The 14,913-nt window shown below is 46.6% G+C and overlaps 7 protein-coding genes across 7 annotated transcripts; 2 read left to right on the top strand and 5 right to left on the bottom strand.

The window, feature by feature from the left end:
• Positions 1–32: 32 nt before the first annotated feature.
• FIESC28_05416 (uncharacterized protein) lies at positions 33–722 on the top strand (the record flags this gene model as incomplete). Its single annotated transcript, XM_031159563.1, has 1 exon — positions 33–722. One exon carries the CDS (start codon positions 33–35, stop codon positions 720–722), a length of 690 nt encoding a protein of 229 aa, XP_031016446.1.
• Positions 723–1,318: 596 nt separating this feature from the next.
• On the bottom strand, positions 1,319–1,927 carry FIESC28_05415 (uncharacterized protein; the record flags this gene model as incomplete). Its single annotated transcript, XM_031159562.1, has 2 exons — positions 1,319–1,393; positions 1,442–1,927. 2 exons carry the CDS (start codon positions 1,925–1,927, stop codon positions 1,319–1,321), a joined length of 561 nt encoding a protein of 186 aa, XP_031016445.1.
• Positions 1,928–5,079: 3,152 nt separating this feature from the next.
• Positions 5,080–6,701, bottom strand: FIESC28_05414 (uncharacterized protein; the record flags this gene model as incomplete). The annotated part of the gene is made up of 3 exons (XM_031159561.1): positions 5,080–5,928; positions 5,979–6,541; positions 6,599–6,701. 3 exons carry the CDS (start codon positions 6,699–6,701, stop codon positions 5,080–5,082), a joined length of 1,515 nt encoding a protein of 504 aa, XP_031016444.1.
• Positions 6,702–7,563: 862 nt separating this feature from the next.
• On the bottom strand, positions 7,564–7,974 carry FIESC28_05413 (uncharacterized protein; the record flags this gene model as incomplete). The annotated part of the gene is made up of 1 exon (XM_031159560.1): positions 7,564–7,974. The coding sequence occupies one exon, from the start codon at positions 7,972–7,974 to the stop codon at positions 7,564–7,566; it is 411 nt and encodes a 136-aa protein (XP_031016443.1).
• An 826-nt stretch (positions 7,975–8,800) lies between these two features.
• FIESC28_05412 (uncharacterized protein) lies at positions 8,801–9,040 on the bottom strand (the record flags this gene model as incomplete). Its single annotated transcript, XM_031159559.1, has 1 exon — positions 8,801–9,040. The coding sequence occupies one exon, from the start codon at positions 9,038–9,040 to the stop codon at positions 8,801–8,803; it is 240 nt and encodes a 79-aa protein (XP_031016442.1).
• Positions 9,041–10,430: 1,390 nt separating this feature from the next.
• FIESC28_05411 (uncharacterized protein) lies at positions 10,431–12,054 on the top strand (the record flags this gene model as incomplete). Its single annotated transcript, XM_031159558.1, has 4 exons — positions 10,431–10,497; positions 10,696–10,847; positions 10,898–11,471; positions 11,825–12,054. The coding sequence occupies 4 exons, from the start codon at positions 10,431–10,433 to the stop codon at positions 12,052–12,054; spliced, it is 1,023 nt and encodes a 340-aa protein (XP_031016441.1).
• Positions 12,055–12,587: 533 nt separating this feature from the next.
• On the bottom strand, positions 12,588–13,463 carry FIESC28_05410 (uncharacterized protein; the record flags this gene model as incomplete). Its single annotated transcript, XM_031159557.1, has 1 exon — positions 12,588–13,463. The coding sequence occupies one exon, from the start codon at positions 13,461–13,463 to the stop codon at positions 12,588–12,590; it is 876 nt and encodes a 291-aa protein (XP_031016440.1).
• Between the last annotated feature and the right edge of the window lie 1,450 nt (positions 13,464–14,913).

The following is a 14,913-nucleotide window of genomic DNA, read 5'->3' as shown; positions in this document are numbered from 1 at the left end:
ACTAGCTCATATCATCTCAGGTTATTCAAGCCATGGTCCAGAAACGTCCTCTTGTACTTGAACCTCATGTATGGCGACAGCATATCAACCCTCCTACTGAAGCAACCTTTACCGGCCTGCTAGACCTTACGATCGATATACCCTCGATCATGGCTAGCGCTCATGAGCTGCTTCAAACCGATGCCGAGTCTGTCGAGTTAACCTATTACATCAACCTGCTTCTCCAGAAATGCAATGACCTCGATGGCTGGCGGATTCAGTACCAAGAACGAACCTGGGCTGAAAGCAAAATTCCTGTATATTGGTCCGTCCCAGCTCGGGCCAGTAATCCAGTCGATAGTGGCGATACAGAAAAGCTGTTCCCGTTTGCACTTATCTTCTCATCCATGGGAGCAGCCAGTGCGTGGATATTCGGCTCTAGCATAATGCTAGATATCCTCGATACTATTCTCCTTGGTGCACCAAACCGTAGCAGTACTAACCAGGCTGATTCAGAGAAGATAGCCCGATTACTTTGCCAGAGCATAGAATTCTGCTATCGATCTGAGAATGGGACGTTTGGTCCGCAGATAACTTGTTATTCTCAAGCGACGTTGTTGAAATACTTTGCTCGCCGGGGGCTTGAGCGTGAGTTGGAGTGGTGTAGGAATATCCCCAACATGAAGTGTCCAGGAGCAAGCTTTGCAATTGATCTGATGCAGTTTAAGGCGTCATCAGCATAATGGGGAAACAATTGAACTATTTTACGCAATGATAGCTTCAATCTCATGCCTTGGAGATGAACTGTCCTTATCCGGCGGGTATGGTTGTGGTATCTCTGATCATTGGCTGATCTGGTTTGCTGTACCGGTAGACTGAAGTGGAGTTACGAACCAGCACATTCTCGCATATTGCTGCCGGGATCCTCATCGCTTCTATCCATCTCATAGCACCCAACGTAATGCGAAGACACAAGTCTGCCGCAAATCGTGTCAGACACTCATTTAAAAGGCAGGACTCAGAGTACCCTTTGCACACATCTATCTGCCAGAATGAACTGGTGACCTTGCAGCACGCGATAGCTTCCCCAGAGGCTGCATACTTGCTGAAGTCGGCCGATGGCTGTTGGGGCACCCCACTGCATCTTTCTGTCTACCTGGAAAGCACCGAGGTAGTAAACATTTTATTACATTCTGGTGCTGGATCGCATTAAGGCAAATGTAGTATTCAAAGCTATAACTCATGCACTCCTAATCCCAAATGTATCCTTGCAGGCAGACCCAGGTCCAGCAATACAGTCGGGTCTCCAGTACGAAATGCTCCAATAAGCATGACCTTATTAAACCTTGGCCTTGTTTGTCTCTGGTCCAGCATAAGCCGCTGTCTGACCAAGCTTGGTCCATGGCGCAAAAGCCTGTCATAGTCAGCTTCAAAAACTTGATCAAGTCACAGACGTACTTACATTCTTGACATTATGCAAAGGCGCAGCAAGTTCAGGAAAGTGTCTGCACAGGACATCCTTCATAGTATTATTCTGTACCCACTCAATCCCCTCACGAGTATAAACCTCAGGACACCAGCCGTCTCCAGCCAGAAAGCGATCAGACTTGATGCGTCGCGTAGCCATCAGGATAAAAACACGGAAGGCTGTGTCACTAAAGCCAAAACCCTTGGGAAGAGGTTCGCCTAGTGAACCGACTAGAAGATCGACAGCCTCCAGGTCGCCTTCGTAGACCTCTTCTAGTTCAGCTGCTAACTTGGCGTCGCCGCCTGTAAGGTCGATGAAGGACTTCGCTGGAGACATGTGGAAGAGACGGCGGAATTCATTGTAACGAGGAACGCCAAGCTCGCGATCACGAAGGATGTCGATGGTTCCCAGATCGATGTGTCTTCCCTCAGGAAAGTCTTTGTCACCGGGAGCCTTCAAGTCACGTAGGAAGTTGGACATATTGTGAGCTCGGATGGCGCCAGGATAGTTCACGCCAAATGAGTAGAAGACATCCGCGAAGGAAAGTCCCAGACCAGACTCTGCATCATCTTCGAAAGGCTTGCGAGCTGACAGAACTACCCCGGTAAAATTGCCTCCTGGTCTCAATCAGTATGACCTTTTTGTGCCAAGGCAGATAGGCCTCCTCTGGCACCCAACAGTACCAATAACCCTGTATCCGCTAAAGATCAACGTCAGATCGGCCGCCCCAGAGGCTTGCAAATGTGGCTCCCTGCATTCAAACTGTAGGGGGCAACAGTTATATGCAACAGATCATTCAAATAGTAATTAGCACACAACCGCATTGACGTTTCTCGCTACTCCACCACGTCTCGCTTGACACGTCATCCCTGTCTAACGTTGAAGTTTAGATGACATGAGTCAGTCCACCACGTTCCTACCAACATACACTAGAAATATCCGACTGGGCGTACCCTCGTCGTGGCAGAACATCGGCGCAAAGTGCTTTTGGCCAGCTATTGTGTGACCCCCAAGCTCGGGGTGGAGAGCTTTTCATTTGACAAATTCCACATTGCTTCCACATCCAATCGCTACACCTTCGGACACGATGTCAAGAATTCTTTTTTCCTTTATGTAAGAGTTCTCTAAGATACGCCATTTCAACGCGCATACTTGTTATTTGATACAATGAACCCTGGAACTAAGGATGATAGAGACAGCACTCAAGCATTAACCTATCCCACCACGTCCAACCAAATACCATGTTTAAATGTAAGCGATACCCTATAGGCTGTAACAGCTTCCTTGACTCTTAAACTGTCTTGAAGATCTCGTAAGTTTAATGTTATATTATGATATCATATAATGGTAGCCTACAACCACATTTGATAGATTGGCTGTTTGGAAATAGCCACCAACAATTGCGAGGAAGTAGAGTCGCAACAGCTGACGTTTGATCAATAATGCCAAGGGTCTTGGGCTGGAATCGGAACCTTTCCGCACAACGGAATGTCTACCAGAATGCCTTAGCTAACTGTATTCAGCTGCCAAGTCTACGGAACAACAGCACAGCCCCGTTGCATACAGGTCGTAAAACCAAGCGTGTGACCCAAATCTTCATTGCTCCTTTGCTCCACTGAACACAAAAATTGAATCTCTATCGGAAGAGTGTATTGCAGTGAAGAGATGGGGTTCGCAACAGTGTTCGAGAACCCTTGGTCCAGGAACCCCATGGAACTCGGAGATGCGGCAGCTGTAAGTTCACCACCTACTGTCCTGGTGTCTTGGTAACCTGATATCATGTCCAGAAACACCTTGAGGTTATTGAGATTTTCCTGAAGCTTCTCACTCATCTGGGGAATGAGAATGGTAAAATAAGTGATGAGACTTTAGCGTACTCGGAATGGCGATATGTCGTCTACCTTCGGATGATCGACGCGCGAGGCTACTGTCCATCCGACATTCCACCGCCATGGTCAGCAGCACTGATTGTCCCCAGAGCCAGCGCTAACAGTTTTCAGGGATGTTGCGCTTATTATGTATCTACACATGCTATCGCCATCACGATTCCATCATTATGTCTACGATACCCGACATCGCGTATTGAATGGCATATTTGGGCTGCTGCATCGTCACTTTCCACTGTCGGAACTTCTTTCGGGGGATTGGTACCCGAGGTGTAGCCGGAAACTTTGGGTTGATACGAACATGCCTGATTCCGCTGCATGTCCAGGACCGAACCTGCCATATCAGCTGTGGCCTTCTGAGCCTTGGAACAAACGGTCCTCGAGGGGCGTTGCTTCAGTCTTTGGCAGGGACGCTTCACGACCGCCCAGTTCAGATCGGAAATGGTTCACGCCGACAGATGGAAACTCTTCAGCCGCGCCAAAGGGTCAACATCCGCGGGTTGTGCTTATGCATCAATGGTTCCGCTGCCGAACAAGTGTTCCCGAGCAAGGTTTTAAAGTCTGGGACATTAAAGCATACACTGCGATACGGATACAGCGGGTAGAAGAACGGTGTCGGACTCAAAGTCAACATGAGCAGTTCCATACGACTTGTGCGCTTCAGCCATGGCCTACACTACAAGATCTGAGAAGTGAACTGCAACAGCAAGTGTCATTTTGGAAAGTCATGGTCAGCGCGAAAAACACCATTCCAGGCTTCATTGAGAATTTAAGCGAACATGTGAACGACTACAAAGATTTTCTTGGTCTCTTCGGAGGTGTGCTGCCGAATAACGGTAGATATGGCCGTTACCAATCGAAACATGACCCGAAGGGTGCTGGTGAGCATGGATCGGGCGCACAAGCCGAGAAGCACCCCAAATTGAGATTCCCTCGTTTAGTGCCTCCAACCTTGGAAATTGACCTTTTATGGCACACCCACCGACTCTTCCCAGCTCATTACTGGATATATTCCAACGAAGAAGCAGACTGGCTTTTAGAACCACAAGTGACCTTAGGTCCAGATGCAGGCAAGACACTGTTGGGTTATACGAAAGAGCAGTGGAAAGACAGGCACATCCGGGAGCTTTACAGAGGAACGCTAGTGGATCAGTGGTTCTCGGAATATGTTCCCTGTTCGGCCAAGTTTGCTACTCGAGACGTGATGAGGGCTGATCTGGCTTGCGTCATTGAAGGACGAGATGCATTCAGACAAAGATATAAAGCTCCAAGGACAGAAAGAAATGATGATATCAGTGGGGGAGGTGGATGTGGAGGTGGAGGTGATGGTGGTGGAGGAGGGGGCGGAGGAGGAGAATGAGGAAGATGGCTGTGACAGAAATAAGCTAAGAAATGGTTTTCTTTAGCAGGTTTTCAGCCTTCGAATTGCCTGACCCGTAGATCTAAATGATACATTGGCACACAAAAGCCTAGTATGTTGATGCCTGCATAATTTGAGAAGCTGTACTTCAGCGATCAGCAAGTAAATGCACATCTCCTGAACCTCCAGATCTAACTCGGGGACTGGAGTTGAGTAGCGCAATATCCATTATTGTTTCTACCTCCGCGACGGTTTTCACTTCCCATGCCTATGAGTGAGGATGGTTAATGCTGTTTAGAATATTGATATCGCTATAGATCCTAGTAACACGAAGATGCCGAAGGCTGCATCAAGAGCTGCATATCATCCTTGTGACAAAGGCTATCCTAGCCTAAACTAATGCTAATATCGTGTTTCGTCATAATATAGGAAAGCCCTCTTGGTCCAAAGACCCGCGGATCCGGATCCTGCCACAGCAACTCTACCATCCGCGCACCGGTCTTCACAGCGCCAGGCGTCCGCGTAGCTCTTCCGACTAACCCCCGACGAAAGCCAATAACGTGCTCGCTGCGTCGCGCACAAGATGCCATGATAACTCCAGGCCAGAGCAACATACGACGGTAAGGTGAGTCCCCGACAAATAGAGAGAAGAATGCAGGCATCATCTTGTCGATGCGCGCTTCTAACTCTGTAGCCATGTTCGGGTCTGAGAGTAAATCTTCGTGAAATGCGGAGTGTAGATAAACGATGAGAGCATTTTGATAGATCATCGTGGCGCCAGCGCGTTCTTGACGAGGACGGAGGCCTTCGAGGTTTTCCTCATATGGATCAAATGCCTCCAATATCGCCAACAGCCTTTCATACTGATGTTTCATGCCCAAAGATACCTCGACGCCTAGTTTCTCCTCTTCTCGCCGGGCCTCAACAAGCTGGTGTATCTCAGGTATCATCTCAAATAAACGTTGCCCAAAACCGAGGAGGTATCCGCGAGATTTGTACGGGGCAAGAATGTCTAGTGAATGGACAGATGGATCGATCTCCACCTTATGGTCATGAAGCGCATTCCGCGGAGAAAGAGCAAGCTTCATGGCATGGTAGGTGTACATCTCCAAGAGAAAACCGCGCAGGTACTCGAGTTCGTCGTAAGTACGAGACAAGGATGTGAGCGTGACGATATATTCACGACTCGCTTTGAGGTGTAAATAAACTGCACCACGTGTATTGCCTTCTATATGCTAAGAAGAGTTAGTAAGTAGGACGTGCTAAGTTGTAGAGGTCGGCTTACATCATAAACACAAAGTAGCTGCAGAATCAACAGAATTTGGGAAGACCTCGTTGATGTAGTTCCGTCGATCGTCCCGGCAGCTATCTGGGACGTCTCATACGCCAGTAGCTTCTGCAAACCAGCCAGGACCTTTGCGTAATGGCCTCGTGTAGCCACCTCCAAGCCACGATCCGTCGGATTATTGACCGTCAAATGCGCCCCGCCAATAGCAAGAATGCAATCAAGAACCAGCTCATTACTGGCAGCCAATGGTAGTAAGTAATTCATGAAGGGGTTGCCGTCTTCACTTGGTCCGCGCGTTAACTGCTCAGCTGTGAAATCCAGGTACTGTTGATAAAGAGGCCGAGAGCTGTCGCTTAGATAGGCCAGGTTGCCATACGTGGGTGCCACCCGCATCGATAATGGTGCAGTAGTGGCGCCTTGTGAGACCATCAGGCCAGCACTAAGGGTTGCGACTGTGTCGATGAGTCCCTGATTGGGGTCGTTGGCCATGAAAGCGCCATCAACCTGAGAGCTGAGTTGTTCTTCCGCCTGGCTCTTATCGGGAGTGGGCCAGGTACACTCTAGGATGGACCGAATACAGCCCGTACAGATCGGTCTCACTTCATCACACTTCTTACGTTTTGAGCGACAAGTCAAGCACCCATTCTTAGATCGTGGATGATTGCGGCGCCATTTGGAAGGGAACGGAGCTCCCCGGTATGGCAGTTGTTGTGCTTCCATCGCGACTGATAGATTTGACAAGAGTCTTTGAGCTTTAGTAGGTAATAAATACTTGGAAGTGAAAGAGGCAGCTTGTTCACTATTTCTGTGTTGTTTATTGGATCGTCATCCTGGCGGGGGCTAAGGACAATGAGCCACAATGCTTAGCCTTGGATGTAACGCAGCTATTCCCAAACGAAACTAGGGCTGACAGCGATACCTTATCTAACCGCTTATCGACGGCAACTGCCTTAATGCCTATTTGCAGATAGGAGGTCTATTAATATAACACAAAGATCTTCTGTCAACTATAGTTATAAGCATACCACAGTTTACAGCTACTACTACCCCGATATTATACAACTCGATTACGATGTTAATTTTCCAGCACCGCAACTAGTGCCTAGCAGGCCAACTGAAGACAAAAACCTAGGCTGATTAGCTACTGTCGCGGCGTTTCCGTTTGGATTCATCAGCTCTGTCTTCAAAACTACGTTAAGGGCTTTCGCATGACTTTTCTGTTCACTGATATAACATGACAATGAAACGTGTCGAGGAAGAGATAAGTCCTGTTGCCTAGAGACAGCATCTGACAAAAAGTAATACAGCAGGTAACTAACAGAATTGCATCTATCCTGCTCAGTTCTGCTCACCATAAACTGGAAACAATCAATAGAACTTTGCGAAAGCTATCGAGAACTTCTTAAGAATTAAAGGACAAGCAAGTAAGTGTTTTCCTGCTGGATGTTTGCTTGCATTTCAAGAAAGTCAGATTAGCTAGACTGGGGAAACTTCATTGCAGCAAAAACCCCATATATCGCAAATCTGAAAGTGTCTCTAAGCTGAACAGACATCAGCTCCACGTATAAGCGTTGCCCCTCCCCTAATCAAGTCCGACAACAGTATAATTCTGGCTGTAGTATGTAGTATCCTTGTCTCCGTCTTTGAATATAGCTCTGAACGAGAACAACTTGTCTGTAGCGAGTTCATCGGCAAATGGGCGAAGCATGTCTTTCGTGTTCTCGCTGAATTTCAACTGATACTGGCCGTCAGACAGGAACACATCTGCGACATTGTGGGTGATTTCAGCGCCGATTGTGTTAAATTTGTCGGGCTCGGAATACCACTCTAGATCGAATTTGTGGGAGATATCCTTTCCGACATCTCCAGTCCAAGTGATGCTGATTTTCTTGCTAAAGTCGAGATCGACTGAGGGGTCAGGCCCAGTAAATTTGAAAGCTTGAACTGGGGGCAGTAGAGCCAGTACAGCGGCGAAGAAAGGCTTGGTTTGCATTGTTAAGATAAAAGTTTTCTAAAAGAAAGATACTGAATTCAGGGTAGACTCTCGAATATAGGAAACAGTATTGAGGTGTTTAAAAAAAGCCAGTACAAAAGGTATCAAGTATAGATATTTATATTTTTTTGCAATTGAACGGTGCCTAAATTGATCTATGAGCTGTTACGTAAACCCTTGCTTAACACATGTCGTCAGCATAACAACGCATTTGAGGCGCTCTGATAAACACTTACCAGAACTAGATATTGCCGATGTAAGAGTAATCCCATATAGAACACTTAGAAACGACCCAGTTTCAAAGAATAGAGTGGGCCTCCCTTGGTAGTAGCTCATTCTGACCATTCAGTTCTTTTAGTTCAAGACTAGGCAACAACTTAACACCGAATCATCTTATACCTGACCCTAGAAAAATAATAGGCCGTTACTTAAAATGTCAAAGTAGGAGGATAAAGCTACGCAAGGCCACGCTTACATGCACGTGTCCGCAACTTTGATCAAACTGTACTTTTATAACCTCAGCTCAATGTTGCTATAGAACCCCTTTGTTTACCAATGTCATGGTCGGCTTTATGCCACGTATTCGCCTGGAAAACAGTGGAACTCTTTCTGCTAACAGCTCTTGACTATAAGTCCACAGGATACTTTTGTTGTAAAAAGTACCTCCCTATAAAGCCAATCGTTCCTTACAAATGTAGCGAAATTCACATGCGAGGAGAATGTGAAATTGAGACTAAACGTGTTTTCGTCCTGATATATTAACAGAAGTACGATTAATACTAATGAGAGCATCTTGGCGGTCTTTACCAGCAGGGACAGTGTCCCACTAACGGTTGCCCATCGGGTAAGTAATAACTGGCACGTTAGAGTAGACACTGACAATCTTAAGCTCAGTAACCTCAACGTCCCTGTTGATTGTGTGGACACTGGGAGCTACACTGAGGAGCGAGTAGTCATCCCCATTATAGTTTATCCTGGTGACGTCGACGTCGTACTTCTGGTTCACAGCTAAGGCCATGTTGATAAACAGGGTGATGACATTGGTGAGGATAGTAGGATGGTGCATGTCTGTGGTAATACTTTGCTGGTTAGTAGAAATGTTTCTTGGAGCGATAGTGATTCAAGTAATTCTTCTATGATAATTTTCATACAACGAATTTAGGAAGTCTCTTAAGTCGCCTTTTTCCTTCTACCTAAATAAAGCGTGCAGCGATCTCGGAACCCGTCCTCCTAATCTCTGTGTACGCAAATCCTGCATCTCAACTGTGTATATCATGAATCTTCCACTGAACATATGACCAGTCGTCGTAGTCTAGTCGGGCGTAGATAAAGGGGCAAGGCTTGGCAGTAATGGACGACTGCGGTCTTTTGAAAAGGTCCGTAAAGACCGATGGCGCTGTACCCCGGCGACTACTACATTTGGACAGAGTATCCAGAACTACGTAATGCATCAATGCTTCTTCATAGCCGAGAGTGCGGGCTGATGCGGCTTTTTTGACCTTAGAAAGAGAAGGAAGACTTGCAGTAGGGAGTGGTTCGTCCGTGCGTTCTAGCTAGGTCTATATGTCTTCTAAGCGAAGGAATTGACCAGATTACAGGTTGGAAACGGTAAAGTAGGCAATGTCCCCTTACAAGAAGATATTAATCCTGACGCCAGCCCTATTTGAAGGACCAAATAGAGCTACGCCATGAATAAATTACCGCTTATTTTATAAAGTTGTCTGGCCACGGGCGGATCGGGTCCGCAGCGATTGGGAACGTGGTCTAGAATGAAGTCTCTCTTTATTTTTTATTCTTTAAATAAGATGGATTCGATTCTAGAATGGTCGAATAGAGTCATTGGTGATACAGCCGACACCGTCCCGGTTATTGTGGCGTGACTGAGCTTAGTTAAAAGCCTCATCAGCTGAAACATGGGATTACCTCCTTCTTGAATAAGCCATGGCTAATTTTCATTCGAAGAGTACATGGGGATCCATTTTGTTCTGGAGACATTTATTTGCCTCATGGCTTACTTAGCAGAACAGTTAAGCGCACATAAGCTACCGTTGATGTCAGCATTTATTGAGCGGTGAATAATTGTACCGTCTTGCGGGTCCAATATGACCAGATCGGGAAGCGTCCGAGGGCTGTGGTGTGATGGGATGAGATGCCTCCAGCGAGGCTGTAAAATTGCAACTCCGCAACTGTAGTCTCGGTGAGGTGTTTTGGGAGAAGCTTGTCAGAGTTATCATCATGGAAACGGTTTATGGGGCTGATAGACGAGTAAGTCCACTGGCCCAGTCCCATACGGATCTGCCACCAAACATTTAGGCATCGCATTTTGGTGCGAAAAAAGAATCATATATTAAGGGAATATCGCAACCACTAAGACTTTTGATCTCATTGAGATAGTTTCGCTATACTCCTGGCTCTACTAAGAATCCACATATCAACAACTCTACACTCACGCAGCCATGTTGTCACACGGCCGCCTCCTCGCACCCAATTCAAACCAATATGAACTCATCGATAGCGCAGAGCGTCAGTCACCCGTTTCTACTTTCTACCTTCCCCACAGTCTTCTATCGTGGAGAGTTCCAAAAGTTATATACTTTACAAGAAAGACGTTGTTACTTTTAGTAGCGGATCTGGTCTTTCTTAGCATTATACTTCACATTCTATCACCGCTCATATCTTTGTTGCATAATAACCAAGACCTATTTCCTGCCCATTTTGAAGTTGCCGGTACACAGGTTTCTCAATCTTCCATGCATCTTAACCACCAAATACCAAGGATTCTTCACCAGACCGCTAAGAATGAAACCATACCGGACATCTGGGTCGACTCCCAGGAGAGCTGCCTCACAACCTACTCCAGCTACGAATACAAGGTATGCCTCCGTATCAGTTTGCCATGCCGTCTATTAATGCTGTCGTCTAGCTGTGGACGGACGATGGAGCCCGATCCTTCCTTGCAACTGAATATCCGTGGTTCTTGCAAGTATGGGACAACTATCCATTCCCTATTCAACGCGCCGATGCTATCCGTTATTTTGCTCTTTACCACTATGGTGGCATCTATCTTGATATGGATACCATTTGCCATGAAACGTTTCCTATTGAGAAAATCGAAATTGATGATATAACTCATAATTGCCTCTTCGAGGGGACGTTGCCGACTGGGGTCACCAACGATATTATGGTTTCGTCTCCCAAACACCCCGCATTTGAAAGAGCAATCAACCTCCTCCCTGTTTCCTACAGCCTCACTTGGTGGTGGGCTAAATTGCAGCCATATGCTGCCATCATGTCATCGACGGGTCCTCTATTTATCTCTCTGGCTGTTGCAGACTATCTGTACGAGCAGCCTTCATTGCCTTCGCCAACAGTTCAAGTTATTGCCCCTACTAGTCTCAAGCCATACATTTCCGACTTACAGACAGCAACCTGGCATGGCTGGGATGCTCACGCTCTGAAATGGCTTTCTAACAAGCCATTCGTCTGGTTTTGTTTAGGTACATTTCTAATTGTTGGGGTATTTTATATACTAAACAAGATTCTTTTACTAACACTTAGGATTATTATTTCAGCTTATCCAAGGGCATTTGCTAGGTTTAGAAAGAATAGTTAAGATATTTTACTCTTACATTTCTCATACTACATCCTCCAGCCCAGCTGCAAGAGCACAAAGCGGAGCAGAGCAGACTGAGCAATATAAAGTTAAAGGAAGACTGATGGTGATAAAACGGCGCAGTTGGCTCCTTGGCGATCAGTGACTTAGAACTTAAAATTTCTCTTCGTCCCGATCCCAGGTACTGATTCAAATCGGCAATTCCTTTACTCAAGCATCACATTGTGACTCTTGAAGTACAGATCCGAGCAGCTAGCATGTTTAGCTTCAGTCGCTTGCCAAGATGGAAACCAATAGCAATCTACCTAACCATGCCCGTCATCCCGGTTAACGCGATCCTCACTGCTACGCTCTTCATGTCGCTTTTCGTCCTAGACAGACACGATGAGTCTACCGCCGGAGAGAGAACAGCTGGTAATCCGCTGTGCCAGAATGTTTTGTACAAAAACAACTTCGACACAGCCTAAAAAGCGAACTTATGGATCCACTTGGTCATTGATACTGTCAGCTTAGCCTTCTTACTTGGTCAGATTTCTTTGATCAATGCCTGACAGCGCTGATAAAAGCTGAAATCAGCGCCGCGCATCAATCAGTTTATCGACTTGAGCTTAACATGCAGTCTCTGAGGAACTTCAAACTACTTGGCTAGCGTGAGATTATTTCACTTTAAAGTCGTCGAGGCTCGAGGACCTCCACCGGCATGAGCATCTACCATCTCATAGTTCCAGGAGCTCATAAGTGCTACACAATCTGTTCAGGGACCTTGCTTCACAGCGCAATGCAATGCCAGTGGCAAGTTTAATCTTTGCTACGTTTGACTTATCTTCCAACTGATTGCTTCAAGGCGAGGGATTAGGCACATAGGTTGTTGAAAAACCATTCGGAGGAGCAAGTTACCAGCTTAGACTAGATTTTCTTGTATCTCTCCTATTTACAACAACGAATCTTCAACTTTCTTGAATTCAGCTATAGCAACCCTCGTGGCTTCCAATGGTCGTGCTTATACCGTCCGGCCCATATTGCCGGCCATTGTCTCAGCCATAGTAAGTGCATTGTATATAGCCTCTTCTGTAGCATCGGCCGCTACTTTAAAAAGACTCTTGATGGTTTGATTGTCGATCGCTTCAATGTCAATAAGCTTAGGCTTGAAGGGATCAATGGACTTGTGCTGGCCAGTGACTGTCTGTACAGGTATCTCAGAAGCTGTAGAGAATGCAAGAAACAAATCCTCTGAAGGGTTGTGAGCATAGCTACCCACATGTGCAAGGCCCATCGTTGCTCGCTTGGCTAACCGCTGGAGCTGGCCGGGAAGAAGAGGTGCATCCGTAGCAAGTATGACGATGATAGACCCGTCCTTTCTGTCTTTTGCCTCGTTGTATTCTTTGTCATGAGCAGTGGCGGCCTGACTCCTTGCATTTCTCTTTTGTAGGATTCGACCGACCGGGATACCCGAGATATGCAGATGCTGGAGTCTCCCATAATTAGCTTGGACGAGAACGGCAACTTTGTAAGAAACCGCATTCTCCCCAAGCACTATTCTACTGCTGGTCCCGGTGCCGCCTTTCCACCCTTGACACATCATGCCTGTTCCGCCACCCACGTTGCCCTCAGCTATGGGCTTGTTGGAAGCATTAATGATACTATTCACAACGTGTTCTGGCGTCACGGCAAACTGCCTCAGGTCGTTGAGGTGCCCATCGAATGTCTCAGCAACGACTGGCAGTAGGAACCAATCAATGCCCTCCTCGCCTTTCCCATAATGTTCGATTGCGTACTTGTAGATACCGGTATAACATGGGCCTACGGCAAAGCTGTTGGTAATGAGAATGGGCGAATGCAAGAGACCGCTTTCTTCAATCCAGTGACTTCCGGTCATTTCTCCCGATCCATTTAAACGAAATACGCCAGCATGGCAGGCTTTGTGGAACCAATCTTTGCGGTGTAGGATAGTCGTTAATTCTGTGTTGATCTGCCTACTCTCTCCTCGGATAGTGGTAGTGTGGACAAGGACACCAGGTACGTCTGTGATGCCATTTTTTAGGCCTGGTGGCCAAAACCCAAGATGCGCCTCTGGCATAACATCGCGCAGCCGGCCGCAAGGCTAGTGCTGGGGTACACTTGTTACGATCATAAGTCCTTTGTTGTCTGCGTTTAGAAGGGTCAAGTCTCTATGCTGATCTTCAGAAAAACGTGATGATTCCTTCTGTGCGTTTATACACTTAGGATATGGGGAACATTCAAAAGACTTAATGCGCTGTTTTCTGTAAATCGCCGATGAGTCACACCGATCGGTACATTACCTGCCGTTATGACTTCTTACCTCCCAAAAGGGAAGGTACAAAGGTACATTCTGGAGTCTTGTGCCCTGGAAATGATCAAGGTGGGTTTTCACACCAGCTCCCTGATACTCGAGACACCATACTTCAGGTTTTCAGTAATTCATAAGTTATGATCCTTTTTCAGTGACTTCGTGATCTGCCAGCCCTTCCATAAACCCAAGCACTCAAGGTGACGAAGCCAATCTGTGAAACTCCATAGTTATCCTGCATTGAGGTAGTCGCTTAATCTTTCTCAACATCATGAGAACCTTGCCACATCTAGAACAACGATATCGCCCTCCTGGAAAGGCCGCCTTAGCAATAGAAAAACTCCGTTCGCTGTCATGACGAAAATGAATTCCTCTGTCGTGTGCGCCAACTTTCTATTTCAGACTCTCCATGGGAATCGTCAATCTCGCAGTGCAGCCGTGATCCCACCTACTTGAGAAGAAAATATGCATAATCAGTTACCCCACAACCCTCCAATTCAGGATCGTAAAACAGATGGATCGTCTCTAGGTTATCGATGAGGGTGATAAACTACACCATATTCTTACTAGGTGTATCGATTCTGATCATCTACTACTATTTTACCCAGACGGATAGCGAGTCTAAAGGACCTATGTCTTCACAGAACAGGTTAGGGCACGAGTCTTTTTATCCTTTCCAGACCTATTATTCGATTAAGCTGGCCGTTCATCTTCCATGGTAAGTTGTATGTTTCGGTCACTAGCAGGCTCCTACTAATGCGATCTAAGTTGGCAATCATCCTGCCTGTTTAAGACATGTCTCGACGTCCATCGACCAAGGTCAACTAGTCCGTCCTGATGCCATCGAACCCAAATCCTTACATTGCGGTCATTACATATCTAGGCCGCAGGTATACAATGCTGCCCATAGTCGCTACGATGATTGTTTTAAGCGACTTCCTACCCACCATCTTCGCCGGCGATCATTTTAGTAACGAAACAACTTGGAATACACACATATTCTGCGTGCGGACGAATG

This window comes from Fusarium coffeatum (genome assembly GCF_003316985.1).
Source record: "Fusarium coffeatum strain FIESC_28 chromosome Unknown BRIP53273_contig_114, whole genome shotgun sequence".
Classification (NCBI taxonomy): domain Eukaryota; kingdom Fungi; phylum Ascomycota; class Sordariomycetes; order Hypocreales; family Nectriaceae; genus Fusarium; species Fusarium coffeatum.
Note: the sequence above shows the minus strand (reverse complement) of the source record. Positions and strands in the feature narration are given on the sequence as shown.